We start from the raw sequence: 20,718 nt of genomic DNA on the forward strand, positions 1-20,718 counted from the left end.
TTCGACAGAGATAGAGACAGCCAGCGAGAGAGGGAACACAAGCAGGGGGAGAGGGAGAGGAAGAAGCAGGCTTATAGCAGAGGAGCCTGACGTGGGGCTCGATCCCATAACGCCGGGATCACGCCCTGAGCCGAAGGCAGACGCTTAACCACTGTGCCACCCAGGCCCCCCTAAAAATATATATTTTTAAAAGTCAATATTCATACTATGTGGTTGTGAATTCCAAAAACTAAGTCATACATGGCATTAATGTTACTACCGCATGAAAAGACTTTTAACCAAAGTACTTCCTTTCTTTAAAGGAAGAATATTTTCACTTCTTTCTATAGAAACATCTTAAAAAACAAGGGTATGAACAGCAATGAGACTAGGATATGCTTCTAATTGAGACATAGTATGATGTTTAACAATGATAAAACTATAAATTTCTATGAAAAATGAAAGTCATAACTAAGATACTGACATAATTCTATTCAGATTAGTAATACTGTTGTTATAATCAGTGATACTAGAGAGAGATAAAAGTGTCATTTCTAAATTTTAAAAAGGTCTGCCTTTCAGCTAACTAGGAGAAAAATTGACACCAATTTTGTTTACTCAACCTGACTTTAATAGCAGTGAAAGTTATCCCCATAGTGCTATTGCTGTCTGTACAGCAGAAGAAAATTACTGTGAAAACATATTTCATCACCTGAAAGCTTAATTAGAACCAGTCTCCTCTACTACTAAAAAGTATGTGTGTGTGTGTCTGTGTGTGTGTGTGTAAGACAGAAATAACCATTTGATGACATGTTGTTGCTTTCTTATGTTAAACATTTTTATTATAGTAATTGAAATAACTTCACCATACAGATATCACATGCTGAAGCATGACAATGCAATATTAATTGCACATTGTGTTGACATTTCAAGCATATTTTCTATAACAACATTTGCATTCATATACAGGTAGTTAACACATGGGGATAATTTGAGTCATGATTCATGGTAGTAAATGTATTGCTTTCAAGCTAATCTTGAAACCCAGAATCTTCAACAAATCTATTAATAGTTGATATTGTAGCATGTACAGTAGTAATCATATGAAACAACCAGCTCAGGACCAAGAACTGCCATTGTTAAACTTTGAAAGAAAAATATCAGCATTATCTGATTACTTTGCAAGGTAAGTCTTCTTATTAATTTAAAAAATATTAGTCTATTGAGCAATGACTTTACCAATAGTTTTCAAGTTAGTGGTGGGGATAAAATAAAAGTTTTATGTAGCCCTCCTGAGACAGTACAGCCCAGTTAATACAAAATATGTTACCTGAATAGTTCTTTAATATACCATATACCCACTTATGACAAGGCAAAAAATCACCAAAAGAAGGGCAGCAATCTCAAAGAGTGCAATAAGTTTTCATATATGACTTTTGGGTTCTAAGACTGTTATTTGTAGCCATGTATCTTGGTTCAAATAGTCTAGACAATTAGTGTTTTTAGGCACAGAAACTTGGTTCCTAAAAGTCTCAGCAGACTAACTGAACTTGATCCAATAACACATTTTATCTAAGTTTTATTGTTGTTGAGGTAAAAATACACCACCATAAAATGCAAGGAAAAACCAACATTTAAAAGGCAGGATTTATCCTTTCTGGACTTTGTTGATCAAAGGTCAAAACTTCAAAGGTTAAAGTGAAGAAGAGGAGGAGGATGTGAAGGAAAGAAAAAAGAAAGAAAGAAAAAGCAGTGTAAGGAATAAAATTTTGATCATGAATATATTTCCAAATTTTTTATTTATTTGTAAATAGTATTAACCCAAAATATTTAGATAACTAATTCAGAACTTGAAAACATAAATTTCTCAATTTAAAGAGAAAAGCCAATTTTCAAAATCATTAGATCACAGCAACACAACTAACTGAAGTTACACTTTTTATTGCTTAACCCTTAGAACCAGGTAACCTAAGACTTAAAATGTAAATTAGCATTACAGAACAGAAAAGGAAGGTATTTTCTGTCACTCTTCTCGAGGTAATTGCTATTATTTTTTAAAGAAAACACATTTAAGAATGAATCAGTGCTTTGCAGAAACCTAGAAATAATAGAGTTTATGCAACTATCAATTTTTTGCTACATTTGAAAAGGCCAAATATGTGTATGTTTAGATTTAAAAAGAATTTTTACATAGAATGGCTTTGACATGCTAAAGATGAAAGCATTTGGATTTATTTATATTAAAATATGAATTTCAAGTTAGATAACAAAATTCTACACTCATATGCTTTCCAAATTAAAAAAGAGAATTAGAATGAAGTCCTTGATGTCTAGAAGCCTCTATCATCCAGTTGTCTGTAAATATTCCTCTAAAGAAAGTTCGGGGTTTTTTTGTTTGTTTGTTTGTCTGGGTTTGGTTCATTTAGTTTTAGGGAGGAGGAATTAGTAGGCTATTTTTGTGTATTCAGACCTAATTTAGACATATGAAAAAATCTGTATAAATCTTTGCATCTGGCAGAGGTTATTTCCATATTTGATCCTGTTATAACTTCGTTTTTATACATGCAAGGTAAATGAAATGCTAGTAAAATAAAATTTGTTGCTAGTAAAAATAAACATAATATGAATCACAACAGTTCCTTCAACAGATTACATAAAGCAAATGGTAACTAATTACAATGCTGGATAATTAAAGTGAAAACAAATCTGCCATCTCATACCATGTTCATAGATGAGATTTAAAATAAAGGTTGCTTTTTATATAATTCTGGAAATTATTGCAATCATATACAGTTCTGGAAAGCATTCCAATCTTAGATTTACAGAATGAGTAGGGATATTTTTTTTTTATAACAGAATAAAAATACACTTTAATCTTAAGTAAACCAAATTCCCTATTAAAATTCCTGGTAATATTGAATAACTTCTGAAGTTTTTCAAATAAAATTACCTTCTCTTCTGGAAGAGAGAGAGAATCAGACCCATGCTATCACTTACATTGATATGTTTTCACCTTACAAATAAAAAATTTATAATAAAAACTAAGGAATATTTTATACCTCTAAAACATTTCTATGGCCTCAAGAGACTTTCATGGTTTACAACTGAATCTTCTCTTCTTAGTTTCTCATTAGGGAATAAGCACTATAGCAACCATAGTCTACAGCATACCAGGTAATATATATAAATAATGAGCACATGGCTTTTATTCACAACTTTATCACATCAAACTAGATCAGTATAAATATGAAAATGTGAGCAAGAAAATTCTAGTGCTCAAAAAAAGCCAGATGTAAGTAGCTAGAGAAATGAAATTTGTTCATTAATTAGTTGGGTAGTTTCACACATTTTAATTTATTTTTCAAAGGTTCTTAAATGTTGTGTGTGTGTGTGTGTGTGTGTGTGTGTGTGTGTGTGTGTTTTCCAGGGGGAGAGGTTTCATCCCCATGTTGAACGGTCTTCTTTTTTGTTTTAAATAAAATTTCACTCTTTTATCACTAAAGACAGAAGTCCCAAAGCACCCACTCTAGCATACTAAACAACCATTTTTGATTTAAATTAATACAAGTGAGTGACCAACAAACTGGATAGATATCAAATACCAGACACTTGAAATTATGTATCATTCATGGATAGATCATGAATTTAAAAGAAAAATTATTTAAAATACTTCATGAAAAGACCTACTTGCTTATCACTCTTACAATAATCTTGTAATATCCCAATTTTTGCATTACTTATTCTAAGAAATCTGTAATATATTTAAGAATTCACAAAATGGAGTCACAAACACTCAGAGTTACACTGGAATTTCCTTTATCCTGACATCCTTATCCTCTTTTTCACCAAAGACAGTAACAAATTCTTCTTTGGGATGCATTTAGCAAGGAAAAGTATCTATTGGAATACGGATGTTAAGTAGTCATAAAGAATCAAGTAGTGATAATTTAAGGGAAGACCTGTTTTAGCCTATGACAGCCTCAGAATATGGCTTTAAAAGCAAAATATATCTAACTTATAACTTTAGGTCACCAATTATCCTTTTTTTGCAAATTAAACTAGGACAGTTTGCTTCTCTTGGTTCTCCTGCTTTGGGGCCATTTCTTGATTTATTGGAAGTAGTTTCTAGGACAATAAAAGGTAAAACATTCCTAAATTTTACCTATAATTAGCATCTATGAGAAAATAAGACTGTTGGGAGAAGTTTAAACAAACTGCTGAAAGATGAATATTGTAATTTCTAAAAGATTTCCATGTCAATGATAGTGCTGTTTATATTTTTATAGAAAGCTGAAAGCTCACTCATTGTTTTTGAAACTATAAGCAAGAAAAGGAAGTAAATTGCTATGAAATGTATGCATAATAACTTCAGACACAAAGAAAACTGCATCCTCTATTTTGATTTTAGAAAATTCTCAAGGGTACATCCATGACTAATAATATCTAGCAATCAGAATCTTCTGTTTGCAATAATTAGATTATTTTCTATGCTGCAGTGTGAAACTCTATATTAGACTTTACAGTGTAAGCTGGTCTCAACATTAAGAGACTTATGAAATAAGTGTGAGACATTATCCTATAACAGCAAAATGAGTTTAAAATGTCAACTCTTCGACTTCTGAAGAACAGAAGAAATTGTATTTGACCATACGTACCCACTGGAGATATGCTTTCAAATAAAAGTGAACGGTATGAAATACAAAAATCAGATGGAAAGATTTTATTATTACCATCATGTTCTGTTCCTTTATGTGACTCCCAATGAAAAGTAGAAAATAAAAGCTAGTTCACGTTTTGTTTTCTTTTAACTCACTGGATTGTCTTCCATTTTAGATCACTGTATGATCTTACTAAAGCCTTACTGAAAATGTACATTATCACAAGTAGCTTCATTTCCACACAGAGGAATAAAAATATTGGGGAAATCAGGTTGAGATTTTTATAGTACTCTGCACTGTGCTATAGTAATGATAAACCCGTTTTACATTTAATCCTATCATCAACACCAGGCTTCTAGCTTTGTTTTTCATTTGAAATGGCTACTATATATAAGAGGATTAATAAGGTGTTATACTATTAATGCTTTTTCAAGTCAAAAGAAGTGTTATCTAGAAAATAATTTAACATTGAAATGGGATCTTCAAGATCAATTCTGTTTTATATACTCTGCAGCAAAAATAACATTTCTAGTAGGAAGGTATTAATTATAAACCTAGCAAATTCTAGACATTCACATATTTGTGTAAACAATTTAACATGGTTTATTACATTTCCAGAAAGGTTAAGTCTTATATCCAGTTTTCTACTAATTCTTCTTTCATATATTATAATAAATATATATGTGTTGAGTGCACGTGTATATATTTTCACACATATATGTCCTATATACATAAAACAGCACTTAATGGTCACTTTCTTTGCATGTTTAAATTGGAGGGAAAAAATGAATTGCTATTATGCATAATCCATGGCAATCTTCCTTTCTGTTTCACAAATGGCCATATCGGGATGTAAACAAAACATTGGAGCGAGTCATTCCAGGTGAACTGTATTTCAAGGTGTAGGCTGGTGTTCTCATGAAGAATTGTGTACTTCCTGGTAATAAATACCTACAAATGACAGTTAAAAAATTATACTTTACAAACAAGTTAATATTAACATCTCTCACTAAAGTGTTCTGTGGTTAATAATTCATATATATGCTACATGAGAAGCAATACTGTAACAATGCATTCTACATTGAAAAACGCTCTCTCAGACTGAGGTGGGAAGGTGGAAGATGGTCATAAAAGCCTCACCTAAAGAGCTGAATACAGATGCAACATATGATCTTAGTATCCCAAGACATCCCATAAAGAGCCATTATACTCACATGCTAGGAAACTATTTCCACGGCTCATGTTAATTTGAAATTCGTCATTAATCTCTATAAATAATATGTGAAACCAGTCAAATATTTCTTAAAAACATGTGATATGAGAATTTGGCTGGCCATATTACCAATAATTGTTTGTTTCAAGGATGTTGGAACCATTAATTATAATTTAATAATATTTCATCAATATTTTATGACTATAGGTAATCTAAAAGAAAAAGTTAAAAGCTAAAAGTCATAATTATAAAATTTATATTCATAGACCACATGGTTCTTATAACAGAACACCAGAAACAATCATGATTACAGGTTACATGCAATCCTTGAAGCCAAATGTATTTCAGAATACATGATTTTACAGATTTTAGAATGATATACTGTATATACCATATATAATACAATATCTCCATTGGGGCCTTGGCGCAGCATCCTGAAATCAAACCATTAATATTTCTGTAGTGAAACATATGAATACTCACAATAGATAGGATGAAAATAATTAATAACTTCATGTCAATTCAGGTCAGGTCATATTTGCCAATAAAAAGGTTACTCTTCCTTTCTTTTTAGTTTTCAGAGATTTGAGAATAAGAAATTGTAAATAAGAATGTGCACCTGTATAATTTGTTTCTCTCTGGAAAAACTTTGATTAGCATTAGGCCACTCCAATCTATATATCTAGAGAAAAATGGAAATCCACAAGGAAATCCACATGAGCAAATGTAAATAAACATTACTANATTTGTTTCTCTCTGGAAAAACTTTGATTAGCATTAGGCCACTCCAATCTATATATCTAGAGAAAAATGGAACTCCACAAGGAAATCCACATGAGCAAATGTAAATAAACATTACTATTAAAAGTATAAATCTTGGTAATGACAAGAAGGACATGCTATAAAGTCAGGACAAAGACATATATGAGGAATTTCCAAAACCAGAGGTAGTAATAGAAGGAGAGTTGACATTTTTGAAAAAATAAACAACGGTAGAGCATCAACTCATTTATTTTTTCCACTTTACATTAGAATCTTCCAGCAACAGTATCATACTTCCATAGACATGCAAAGAAATCGAAGGCCAAGAGTACTATTAGCTACCTATTCTACATTAAATAATGTTGATAGCTACTATACCTCCATGCCAATGGAAAGTTACATTTATAGTTGTGTTATATAAATTTTATAGAAGAATATGAACTCGTTATGATCAAGCTGCATATGGCATTCAGATTAAAATGGAAGAATTCTCCATAACATCCATAAACATCATTTTATCATGAATAATCTAATAATATCTTCTAAATCTATTACCTAGTAGCACAAACTATAAATAATTGCTCAAATCATTAAGTTAATAGAGCAGTAAAATAATACACAACAAACCAAATTAAATCAAAATTGCACAATGGGTGATGAATAATGAAACAATTGATTTCTCACATCACAGATTATATAAATTATTTTCTTAATATCACTAGGGTAATTTATATGGATTAATTATTATGTCAAGAGCTAGTGGAGTCATGATGATTAATCTGATATCTTCTGTCATGAAAAGGCTCCCTTCCTATCTAAGACAAAGGTGCAAAAGAAAATAAGGTGTTTGACCAAAACCCACTGCTTTTTATTAGTTGAGAGTTATTCTACCTTCTATTGAAAATGCATTCTGATTATATTGATAATTATCAGAGTAAACAATAACTTCTACCAACTTCCTTTTGAAGAACTTCCAAGCAATAGTTACTACTGACATTACAATAACATTCACATAGCCTTTTGAGTTAAAGATCTCCAGTCCACAGAGGAAAAATATAAGCACAAAATCCAGGGTTACAGCTAACCTATACTATTTTATTTAACACTATGTAATACTTAGTGTTTTCTATGAGCTCAGCACTATTCTAATTGCTTTATAAATACTAACTCATATACTTATAACAATTCTATACAGTAGATATTACTGTATGCTTCATTTTATAGATGTACACACTGAAGCATACAGGGGCCAAATGTCTTGCCCACAGTTACGTAGCTAGTAAATGGTGGAGCTCGAACTCAAACCCATGTGCGCCAACTCCAGAATCAGTGCTCCTAGTAACTGTACTATTTTGTCATTTCTCTGTATGAATCTCAGTTTTAAAACTAATGGATATAATGATTACACTCATTTTTTTCAAACCTACAAAGTATAAAATAACCTAGAAAGTAGAAAAAGATTGTACCTCCACAAACATAAACTTTTTAAAAGAAGCAGAAAAAGCTAAAATGAAACTTTGGTGAGGAAAAAGCTCAGTATGAACTAAAAAAAGCATATGAAATCACTTTGGAAGAAACTTTGTTTCCCTAAACCAAGTGCTGTGGGCTATTTTAAAGCATTACAGGGAAACACAACAGATTATTTGCCTTAATATCTCCATTAATATCTCTTGGGAGATCCCACACTAGCTGAACATCAAAGATTATGTTTGAAATGTTCTTTGCGATGAAATTAAATAATACAATTTGATTGTTTTTAGCAAGAAGAGTATCTCTGAGAAGTACATTTATAGACTATGTACCTAAAGAGTTTGTGTTAAAGCCCTGAAAAATGTGAAAAGTTTACAGCTTTACCTTTATTCTACCTTACTCTTGATGTACAAAATAGTTAACTTGTAGGTACCAAGGAGAACTACCCCAGACTACCTTCACTCCTCATCACTGACACTAGGTGTACACAACCTCACATGTCCATCACATAGACATAAAACATGCATTTGTCCAAGTCCTACTTGATGTAGAATTGGTCTGTCATGTACCAACTTCTTCCTGACCATGGAGGATCTCTACAACATGAGCATTTCAAGACCGGTAGGGAATTAGCCTTGAAAACTTCAGCTACACCCACCTTCTGAGATTTTCCTGGAGTAAGATCAGTACCCCTGAGACCCCCAAAATAAACTCAGCTTCCTGTTTTGGGGAACAAAGGTAAATAAAGTTCATCATAATATTTATCCTATGTTTTAAATTTTTTTCTACTGTGGTATAATATATATAGCATGAAACTTACTAGTTTTATTATTTTTAAGTGTACAATTCAGGGGATTAAGTACATTCACAATGCTGTGTAACCATCACCACAATCTGGTTCAGAACGTTTTCATCCCAAACAGAAACTCTGCCCACTGAACACTAAATCCCCATTTCCTCCTCCCCATTCCCTGGTAAGCTCTATTCTACTTTCTGTCTCTATGAATTTGTCTACTCTACATACCTCATATATAGTGGAATCATATAACATATTTTGTCCTTTTGTGTCTGGCTTATTTAATTAGCATGATTTCAAGGTTCATCCATGTTGTAGCATGTGTCAGAATTTTTTTCTCTTATATAGACTGAATACTATTTCATTGTATGTCTATATCACATTGCGTTTATCCATTCATCTGTTGGTGGACACCTGAGTTGTTTCCACCTTTTGGCTATGGTGAATAATGTTGCTATAAACACTGTTGTACAAGCATTTCTTTGAGTCCTTGCTTTCAATTCTTTTNTCATTGTATGTCTATATCACATTGCGTTTATCCATTCATCTGTTGGTGGACACCTGAGTTGTTTCCACCTTTGGCTATGGTGAATAATGTTGCTATAAACACTGTTGTACAAGCATCTCTTTGAGTCCTTGCTTTCAATTCTTTGGGGTCTACACCCGGGAGTGAAACTGCTGGGACACATGGCAAGTCTATCTTTAACTTTTTGAGGAACTACCAAACTTTTCCATAGCAGCCACATCATTCCACATTCTGAGATAGTGAGCACAGAGCATGAGGATTCCAACTTCTCAATATCCTCACTGACACTTATTATTTCACATTTGGAGGATAAAGCCATCCTAGTGAGTGTGGATTTTCCCTTTATTTTAACTTTGATTTGGGCTAGGGGTTGGGGGACGCTCTAGTTTCAAGTCCCATCTCTGCCATAGCTAGCAATGTGGATTTGGAGAAGTCATTTAACCCCTTTGGTCCTCAGTTTTCAGTTTTCTCATCTATGAAGAGAGTCTGGTAGTTTCTGCCATGCCTGGCTCACAGAGCATAGAGCCAATGAAATAGTGCACAAGGGTGAAATATTATCTATGTGTTATGAACACCAGCCTCAGGAGGGAAGACCATCCCTGTTCTGAAATAGATGTTTTAAGCTATCATAGCCTAGGGCCATAATGGTACCATTATTTAACTCAATTGTATAGTACACATTTGAAAGTGCATAAAATATAAATGTCCAGCTTAATGAATATTATAAAATGATTACGTGTGTAACTGCTACCCAGGTTAAGTAAATGAATATTCCTAGCACCCCAGAGTCCTGTATTACAGCACCCTCCCATTTTCCCAATATCTTCCCCATTTTTTTATAGAATGCTCAGATTTTTTGTAGGAGTTCTTATACAATCTAAGAATCTTACATAGGTTATATGGGTAGCAAATACTTTCTTCCATTCACTGGTTTGCTTTTTCACCCTCTTAACAGGGTCTTCGAATGAATAAATATTCTATTTTTAATGTAGTAAAATTCATCTTTTCATTTATGATCTGCACTTTTTGGTCCTATTTTTTAATAATCTTTGCATACCTCAAAGTCATGAAAATATTCCCCTGCATTATCTTCTGTAATCTTTAGTTTTGTCTTTCACATCTGTGTAGTCAATTCACTGGAGATGATTTTTGCATATGGTGTAGGTAAAGTCAAGTTTCCTTTTTTTAATTATTATTATTTAGAAACCCAACTGTCTCAGCACCATTTTTTAAAACAAATTTCTTTTTCCCATTTGTCATAAATCAAATGTACCTCTTTTTCTCATAAATCAACTCTCTATATACACCTGGGTCTACTTACACGACTTTTCTGAATGGTTTCATTGGTCCATCTATCCTTTTGACAATATTACACCATCTTAAATTACTTTAACGTATTATAAGTCTCAGTACACAATAGTTAATAAATCCTACCATTTTATTTTTCTATTTCAAGAATGTCTTATCTATTCTTGGCCCTTTGCTTTTCTGTATAAATATTAGAACAAGCTTTGGTCAAAGACTATGCCTTCCCCCCAAAATTTGTTCAGATTTATGTTATGATTACATTGAATTTAGAGATGTTCAGAACTATTTAAGAGCTGACATTTGATGATACTGATCCAATGATGAATAAGGTATATCTTTCCACTTTTTACATTTTCCTACATAAAAGTCTTGCACATTTTTGTTACATTTATTACTAAGTATTAACTATTCTTTGATGCTACTGAAAATGATATCATACCTAAAATTTCATATTCTAGCTGTTTGCTGTTGATATAGGAAAAAACCAATTGATTTTCTTATCTTGACCTTATTTCATTAAACTTGCTAAATTTACCTAATAATTTATCTAGATTTATTTAGATTTCTAAGAACACAATCATATCCATTGGTAAAGAGTTTCAGTTTAGTGCGTTTTCTTTTGCTTGCCTCATTGAACCAACTAGAACCTTTGCTACAATGTTAAACAGAAGTAGTAGTAACAAGCATTCATGTCTTGTTCCTCATCTCAGAAGGAAAGCCTTCAACATTTCATCAATAGGTATGTTTGTTGTAGGTTTTGTGTAGTTATTCTTTATTAGATTAAGGAATTTCCCTTTTGTTTCCAGCTTGTTAAACATTTTTTAAAAACATGTATATTGAATTCTAACAAGTGATTTATCTATATCTTTTGAAATGATCTTTTATTCTATTAAAATCCCATTGATCACTTTTTAATGTTATTGCACCCTTAAATTGATGCACTAAACAGAAGCTGTTCATAATACATTATCCAATTTAAAGTTCCTGGGTTCATTTTGCTGCTATTTCATTTAAGACTTTTGCATCTGTGTTCAGGAGTAACACTGAACTTTCACTATCCTTTAACATAATGTCTTGGTTAGGTTTTAGTACCAAAGGTATGGGGGCTTCATTAAACAAGGTGGAGAATGTCCCCTCCTTTTCTGTTCTCTGGATAGGTTTAATAGAATTGGATAGTGAAGACCTGTGAATCTGGAATTATCTTTGTGAGAGGGTTTTTAATTACTGACTCAATTTCTTCAATAGTTAAGACTAATTAGTCTCTTCTTTATAGGACTTTCTAACAAGAAGTTTTGTCATTTTTGGTAATATATGTTTATCCAGGAATTTGTTAACTTAATCTAAATCACCAAATTTATCAGCATGAAATTGTTCATATTTTCTTATAAAATTTTCAGTGTTTGTAGGATCTGTAGTGATGTCTCTTTGTTCTTGATGTTAACTATTTTCTTTCATATTCTTGATCAGTCACACCAGTTGTTTATCAATTTTATTAGTCTTTTCAAAAACATATTTTTGGCCATGTTGATCTTCTTTATTCTGTTTGCTACATTATATTATTAATTTCTGCTGTCATTTTTATTTCCTTTCTGTACATTCTCTGGGTTTATTTTAATGTCATTTTGTCACTTTTCAAAATGGTTGCTGATGCCATTTAATTTTTGCCTTTCCTCTTGACTAATATGTTCATGTAAGTCTATAAATATGCCTTTAACAATGATTTGTCTACATACGACAATTTTTGTTTGTAATATTTGTGTTATCATCCAGTTCAAAATATTTTGTTACATCCATTATGATTTCTTTGATTCATGATGTAATTAAAAGTATATTTTTTATCCTTCCAAATATGGATATTCCAATTATAATTTTTGCTTTTGTTTTCTAACTTAATGGCATGGGGTCAGGAAAAAAAACCCTCTGTATGATTTAAGTCTTCTGAAATTTATTGAAATATGTTTTATTATTGTACTATCTGATTGACTTTTGTAGAAGTTCCCAGTGTGCTTAGTGTTTTATATTCTGAGATCCTTGGATTCACTTCTATATATGATGGTTAGGTGTGTTAGTTATATTGTTAAAATGTTCTATATATTTAATTTATAGATAGATAGATCTTCATCTACAATTTGTAGATTTGTCTGTTTTTCCTTGTAATTCTGTTAACTTTTGCCTCGCAAAACATTGAGAACACTGTTACCTCTAGGAATCTAGAGTGTTCACCAACATCCCCATCTTTGGCAGGCCTTGAACTACTTTTTCCCTTAGGTCCATGAATCTATCAAAAGTATTACTCAGTACTAACAAGCACTCACTAAGTACCTGATTAACTCTCCAGTGTCTTCAATCAAAGGTTTTGGTATTTTGTCTAACTTTCCTAGTTGTCGTTAAAGGGAGGATTTGTCCAAAAATCTAGTGCTCTATTACCAAAGGCAGAAGTTAGAACTCAGTGGTTTTTAAAAACGTTTTAAACCATGAAACCCATTATGAAATGAGCTTATACGGAAGTTGAGTACATGAAATACAGAAACACAGAGATGTTGATGATACAAAGTATTTGGAGATCCCAAAGCTTCCCAAATAAGTGTAGTTAAAGTATTGAGCTGGTCCCAAGAACTCTAGTAACACAGAGATATATGTGTATCTCCACCCATCTGGGTTTATATATCAGTCTATTTGCTTAATTATGAGTCTACCTCTGAGAAATGGCTTTCCACTTGGTGTGCCTATTAAGTTATTATTTTTCTAAGACTTCAAGATTCAAGGCTACTCTGTTCCATGGAATGGGTGGCATGTACACTTTAAAGTCTCTTTAGAAAGATCATGCAGATCTTTGGTCAAGATAAATGTGGTCCATAAACCTGACTGATGTTATCACTATTTTTTTCTCTTTTAATTTTACAGATAAATTACCTAAATATATATATCTCCTCATGAAGTATTTAGGCATACCTCATATATTATTTATATTAGGCATATATATTAATTTATAAATATTAATTTATACTTTATTAGGTATACTTCATAAGTGAAATTTATCTATTAATAAATACCAAATTAAGTGACTTCTACATGTAAAGTAAAAAGCTATAGGTTCCTAATTGATAAGGAAAAGAAGATATGGCCAATTTTCACATGTTTTTAAATTAATGTGACATTGACTTGGGTTTTAATAGCTAGAGATTAGGAGGACATGTTTATTTCTCTCTCCTCCTTGTGTTTCCAAGTAGAATTTCCACCAAATTTCTGGCCTTTTACCAGAGTGAGTTATCTGATTTTCAGGTTTAAAAGAAGGAACCAGGTATGCTTGGCTACGTCCCTTTCTCTTGTTGGATCAGCCTATCTGTAGAAAGGATGCATTCTTAATTGCTCACTAGCCAATACTAATAGAACTAGATTTTATGGGGTAGTGTTAGTGGAAGGTTTGGGTTGATCTTGCTCTGACCATGACTGGATCTGTACATTTAATTCTAGAATTCAATTTTAGAGAACTCACTTGGCTCAAATCTACACCATTTTCCCTCAATGTAACTTTACTCAGTAATGAAGCTACATTCTGATGATCATCTGTCTGATTCCTACATTTCTCTCTCTCAAATGGTTCTGAACTTGGGCAGGAATAAAGGGTGTGTTTTACTAACCCCTCTCCCCCCAGAATGCTTATAATCATCATACTGGGGTTATACTGAGTATTTATCAGAAGTCCAGAACTCAAGATTCCAGAGTAGGAATATCTGTTCTAACCACCAGATGGGGAAGAAAATAAAAAGACCTGACACAATTATAAGGTGTAACTTCTTCCTCCAGAGTGACCTCATTCTATTTTGCCTGCCTACAAAAGTTACGAGAGCCCTCAATAGAAAATGCGTTATAAAATCTATAATTGCAAGAGTCACACTGAAGAGTTTAAAACCATCCTTCCTAGACTGGAACTTGAGATTTTCCTGATCATGATCCCAGAGTATCACTCCTTAAAGCGAAGCCACTTCATTTATATGTTGTAATGTCTTAAAGATGATCATCATTCTTTTAAATCATACAAAAATATTAATGAAAGTAAGTTTTATTTCAATAATTTGCTTCAGTCAAATCATTAGACTGTAGAATATTGCTTTGATGTTTACATATTTCAAATATTAATGGCTAGCTTTACCTCTATCATTGTTTTGATCACTCAGCTTCTATTTGCAGGGGGAGAGTTAAAATATGTTAGAGGTACCACAATAATATAATGTCAGAATCCAAGACAAAGATTAAAAATACATCTTTCAACACTTTTTGTGAAATATACTCCAAGTCATTTTGCTGTCGCAGGTCAGTTTTGTAAAAAGTTAGCCTTATTATATACTTCCTATGATCTCTTTAATAAACACATCAATTTCTGGGTGTTTCAAAAGACAATCCCAGCTATGGTGGATCTTTTTCCTCATTGCATATTCAACTGTTGGTTGAATGCTATCATTTGACTATCACCTAGTTTTTCAAAGTCACCATTTATTCTCTTCTATCCAGAGTAGTACTGCAACTTATACATACTAAAAATAAAATCACATGTTCATCTTTAATTCTAATGGGCACTATGGTTGCATAGAGAAATGCTAAAACGTACTATTTTTTCAATCTGTGTACTTTTGCAGCTTAAAAATAATATTATTTTTCATGACTTGAAAAACTACCTATTTTAACTGGACAGTATTTATTAAAACTCAATTTTTAAATGGAACTTAACAAAATTCACCTCCCATCGATGCGTGTCATGATGAAGGGAGTAAGATTAAACTAAAGGCATCTTCTCAACTTATCAGGCTGAAAGATAAATTTGAAATTTCCCTATTGGTGAAAAAAGTCAAGTTTATGACCATTTTTGGATGCTTTTACTCGGCATTTGAAAGCAAAATTATATAAACCAAATAATCTCATTTCCAAGTAGATTATTTTGGTCACCTTAAGGTTTGTGGTTGCTGTCCTTGTTTGATCCTTTAAAGGTAAAGATGGTGCAAATTAAAAGTCTTTTGTAGATAACAGCATGTATGAATTTTCGGTCTTTAGCTCAAGCTATATAAATAAAAAGAGACTTTGAATTTCAAACTGTACTGTGGCATTACTTTATATAAAACTCACAAGGTATAGAAATGTAAACAAATACCTGGAATTACCCCAATCAGTGCCAACGCCTGAGAGTGACCCTCTTGAGTCAGCTGCATATTTGTAAACCACTAGCAGGCACTGCTTACAGAGTTCAACCAGGCGCTGGCAACACTGCAGCTGCAAAGGAGTCACCACCTCCGGGCTTTTACTGAAAATACTCTCCCAAGAGGATCTGTTGGCATGGAAACAGACATGACCTCATGTGGCTGTTAAAAATGACAACCAGCCTTATCACTTACCTAGCAACAAACCAATAAGGAAAAGTAGAAATGGACTCAGACATTTGAAATGACTGCAGATGGTTGAAAGGTACAAAACAAACATATTTGAAAATTAATCCTTATACTGAGAAACACAACACAGAATTCATATACTATTTATCTTTAAAGACTTTACTGATGCCAACTGTGGGTAGCTATCAGGATGGTTTCCCAATACCTCCTAAAAAAATGAGTTACTCTATATTAAAGTATATGTAAAATATTGAGCTTATTTCTCAAACGTTAGATATTCTAAAACTATAGCTTTCCTAGAAAGCTATCTTTACCTTTACATTAATAATGACCCCACAAAAGAATTTAAAATTTGCTTTGATTTCATTTGTGGTCTCTCTGCATTAGGAGAATTTAAGCAAATCCCTTGATTATGACCACTCTCAAAACACTTGGAGACGTAATTAAGTCCATGATATTCCTAGGGCACAGGTTCTGTATTCTAGAAGTCATGTTATCTCAGTGAGTACTGCCTGACTATAATCACAAAGGTAGTGTCCTTCCTCCTTAAGTGCACTCAGCTTATACTAAACCAGGCAGTAGTACACACTTTCTTGGTAAACGTTGTGCGTTGTGTGTGTGTGTGTGTGTGTGTGTTGAGCACACAGGTAAACAAATACATATAAGCGTACTTACAATTCCTAAATTTACCATAATGATCCAAATCAGGAAACACCTCACCACCCTCCACCACCAGAAAGAGAGAAAGAGAGACAGAGAGAGAGGAAACTTATTTCCTTAGTGTAAACGAAACTTTTCAAGTCTCAAGGCGAAAGTTTCATTTGAGGCTTGTAATGGTTCGAGTCTCATTTTACATAAAGTGATTCACTTAACCCTTAGAGAAAGAAAAGAGTAGATATTCAGAAAGAAAAAAATATTAAGGAAAATATTTTTCTGAAGAAATGTACTTCCCAATGGGAAATTCAAAGACTCCATTTTCAATCTTCTGTGGATATTTGATATCTTTGGAATTTTTAAAAATGTTTTAGAAACTCAGAAAGGTATTTTTTGGTAGAAAGGGCACTGTTTATTTTTTCAGGAGAAACATGGTCTTAAAAAGATAGCATGTCATCTGTGAATGACAGGTTTTCTTAAAAGGAGTAAGATTCAAATCAGTAGACTGAAAGGAATAAATTTTCTTCCATATTCTGAGATGTTCAGGACTAAACATAATACTGTTTTTATTATTTTAAAAAAGTTATTTTCATTCCAGAAACAGTTAAAATGCTAGTAAAAATAACTCTAAAATAAATTTTAATACTAAATATAAGAAAAACTGGCTATAATACATATGTGCTTGCATATATCCATATAAACCTATATATGTGTGTGTGTATAACCAACTTAATTTGATCAAGAAAAATACTGGAGAATACCAATTAATTAGGGAATGTGTTTATAATTAGTATGTCCTAATTTCAAAGCCCTATATGTTTAGACCCAGAGAAATATAAATTTCATATAAATACAAATACATACAGGAAAACATCCTGTGTTATGACTGCCTGCTAAACACTTTCTTCTCCACTGAAATTCTGAGCACTGCTACATCCTCTCCTCTCAATTTGGATATATTTTTATTTTGATCCTTTGGAGCCATTTGATTAGATCCACTATCAAGTTACACACATCACGGTAATTTTTCTTTTCCTTATTTGGAGTATAGAGGTAAGAAAAGAACAAATAGAATGGAAGAAAGATAAAAGAGCTTCTTTGGTCACACTCTAATTTGATGTAACATTCTAAATACTACGTAAGTTATAATTTGACCAGCTTTGGCTTCTCATTCTCTCATTCTTCTTTAAATATTTAAAATAAACATATGGACCGAAGTCCTTTACCAATTTTTGGTGTGTATGTTCACCACCCCTAGCCAAAGACCACATTCTACTCTATTAATTCATATTTAAGCATCAGCACACCACAACTCCTCATGAAAAAAAAGAAAAGAAAAGAAACAGGACTTGCTTCATTTGGTACCAGGTTAACTTTTTCTGCACAAAGGAAATCTACCCTTCAAACTGAGTATATTAGAACTATGTCCCTCACCTCCTATCCACCACCTGGCATAAGTAAATGTGCTATGCCTCTGTACCACTACAGTATCTCAATTTTCAATACTAACACAGAAATTTTTAAGAAGGTGAAATGATGTGGAAATAATTTACAATACCAGTGCCTTTATCAAATAACTCAAGGTTTTATCTGCCTTCTTTCTGAATCTAAATTACAAAAAAACAGAATTCAAAAAGAAAAATTAAGTGGTTAAAAAGTTCTGTTTGGTACTCCCTAATCCTCAGAGATGTAGAACAGGAAACAACTTTAAATGACACTTTTTAGTAAAATAACAATAAGATACAGAATACTAAATACCTCTGGCAACAAAGGGCAGTTGTCATTAATGAAATCCAGAAACTTGAAAAGCCTCACATTATCCAGCAATCCAATATTTTTCACCAACTTTCTCATCAAAACATTTAATAAAGCAGTTATCTGAAAAGTAAAACTGATTCATTTCTTTCTCTTTCTCTGGTAGAAGTCCGAATCGATGACTGAGTGGACCGAAGTTAAGTAGCAGAAAGGAGAAAGGAAAGTAAAAACAAAGCAAAGCAAAACAAAACAAAAACTGGACTATACCAACTGCATAAACAGCAACAATTAGCTGAAAAGTACTAACAATGACATATTCAATTGAAAGTGATATGAGAACAGTAAGATTCAGATCATTTTCACTTTGTATGATGCATACATTTTTAAGTAGGAGAGTAAGTCTAGAAGTGGGCTGCTTAGAATATTCCTTACCGTTTCTTCTTGCCCAAAGGTTACAAAAGAAAAGCTTTTCCATAACAAACTTCCACTGGAAGATGCCTTTGGCTAAAGGGTCCAAACAGATTCTCTTCTTTGGAGCTTACATATCATTGTTTTGAGTGGAAAGAGGACTTTCCCAAACAATGCATTTCTTCTCCCATTTAGCCCCTGCTGCCTCCTCTTTGTTTTACCTGGAAAATTATTCTTCATCTTCCTACAGGTCTCAGCAGAAACCTTTAGCTACAATTCCTGAGCTCTCTGGCCCGAGTTTGAATCCCATAGCACCTAAACTTACTATATCCTAGTAAAAGATGGCGGATAGTTTTATTCATGAAAATTTCAAGAGCCATTCTCCTGCAGAGAACACATTCAGAATTTGGAGCATCATGTGATAACAAGAAAAGGTTCCATGTGATAACAAGGGTCACTGAGCATGGGGTGCAGCAGCCTGAAAGAATAAGGGTGTGTTCTATTTGATGTTTCAGTAAAACCCCTGGACCAACTCTAGGGAAACCCACCACAAAGATCTACAACATTCTTTGATGTTTCTGGATGTGGACAGGGAGCGGTTTATTTATTTTGTTTTGTTATTGGGGTGTTGACAGGCAGAGGCAAGAATCTAGGTGGCCCAGAGTTATTTGGATTATATTTTTCCAAGATTTACACATAACTGTGAAAGACAGTTGTGCCTTTTATTAAAATCATTCCTTTAGAAGTGAGTTAAGAGTAGGTTTTTACCTTGACTACTAGGCAGTTAGGCCAAAGGTTAAAGGAGTATTCATTGACTAGACATGATTCAAAGGATTAATAGAACTATTCTGGCTCCAAATTGGGAATCAAACACACACAACACTATGTGACTTAATTAAATTAAGGAAGCTTAAGAAACCCATTTGTAAGGCTACAAAATAAAATCCAGTGTTAAACTCATCTCTACAGACCACCAAGGTTTTAGAGAAATGGATGGAGAGTGGAGGTCAAATTGGACTCAAAGCTACTCCTGTTCTATTTGCCCAGGTGCAATGGGGCTGGGGATTTGGCTAAGGCTATGGGACTTACATCAAGCAAGCCTGTCAACCACTGGGAATGCTGCTCTGAGGAGAGTCAATAAAACACACAGTTAAGAGCTTGGGCTCTTGACTCAGACAACCTGGCTCACCTAGTTACTCTAAGAACTTGGGCAAATTACATGTTCTCTTTATGCTTTAATTTCCTCATCTGTACAATGAGAATAATAATAATAATTTATTCAAAATAATAAAGCAGCAATTATAAGAATATTTAATATGTAAGATAGTATCAGGCATTTAGTAAGTCAAATGCGATTAACTCTCATTATCAATACTAGTAGTAATAGATACCACCAGAGAAATTTAAGGGGAATATTGTCCAAAGAACAAGAGAAAAAGATTCTGAATCAATTAGAATATATTACCAAAATAGATCAGGGAAGAGGAGTCCCAGAGGCAAAGAAGAATCACTTTATGGGAATCGTTAGGGTCTGGAGTTGGAGATTATCTCATGGACTCAAAACTTTGGAGCTTACATATCATTGTAAGCTATCATCTATCTGACATGCTGAAGAATTGCTAGGATTCATATACAGAATTCTAACTGATGTGGAGAACAAAGGTAGAAAGAAGTGTAGATTAAATGAAATTTCCTTATAACCAGCAGCCCACTGACAAATACTTGAGGCAAGTAGAGTATGACATTCCTCCAGGAACTCCCAACTATCTTAATGCTAATGCTTTGCTAGAGGGAAAAACAACCTTAGC

The 20,718-nt window shown here is 32.9% G+C and overlaps 1 protein-coding gene across 8 annotated transcripts in view; it reads right to left on the reverse strand.

Moving 5' to 3' along the window:
• Positions 1–803: 803 nt before the first annotated feature.
• TTLL7 (tubulin tyrosine ligase like 7) overlaps positions 804–20,718 on the reverse strand; it is a 159,760-nt gene continuing 139,845 nt past the window's right edge. For 6 of the 8 annotated variants that reach the window (XM_034653779.1, XM_034653774.1, XM_034653778.1 and 3 more), the window contains 2 exons: positions 15,859–16,032; positions 804–5,588 (listed from right to left, as the gene is read on the reverse strand). In XM_034653779.1, the coding sequence (XP_034509670.1) occupies positions 5,468–5,588; positions 15,859–16,032 (295 nt within the window). In that variant the 3' untranslated portion in view covers positions 804–5,467. Of the gene's footprint in view, positions 5,589–15,656; positions 15,768–15,858; positions 16,033–20,718 lie in introns of all 8 variants that reach the window. The other 2 variants (XR_004623280.1, XM_034653780.1) reach the window with 2 other exon arrangements.

This window comes from Ailuropoda melanoleuca, chromosome 2 (genome assembly GCF_002007445.2).
Source record: "Ailuropoda melanoleuca isolate Jingjing chromosome 2, ASM200744v2, whole genome shotgun sequence".
In the NCBI taxonomy this organism is placed as follows: Eukaryota; Metazoa; Chordata; class Mammalia; order Carnivora; family Ursidae; genus Ailuropoda; species Ailuropoda melanoleuca.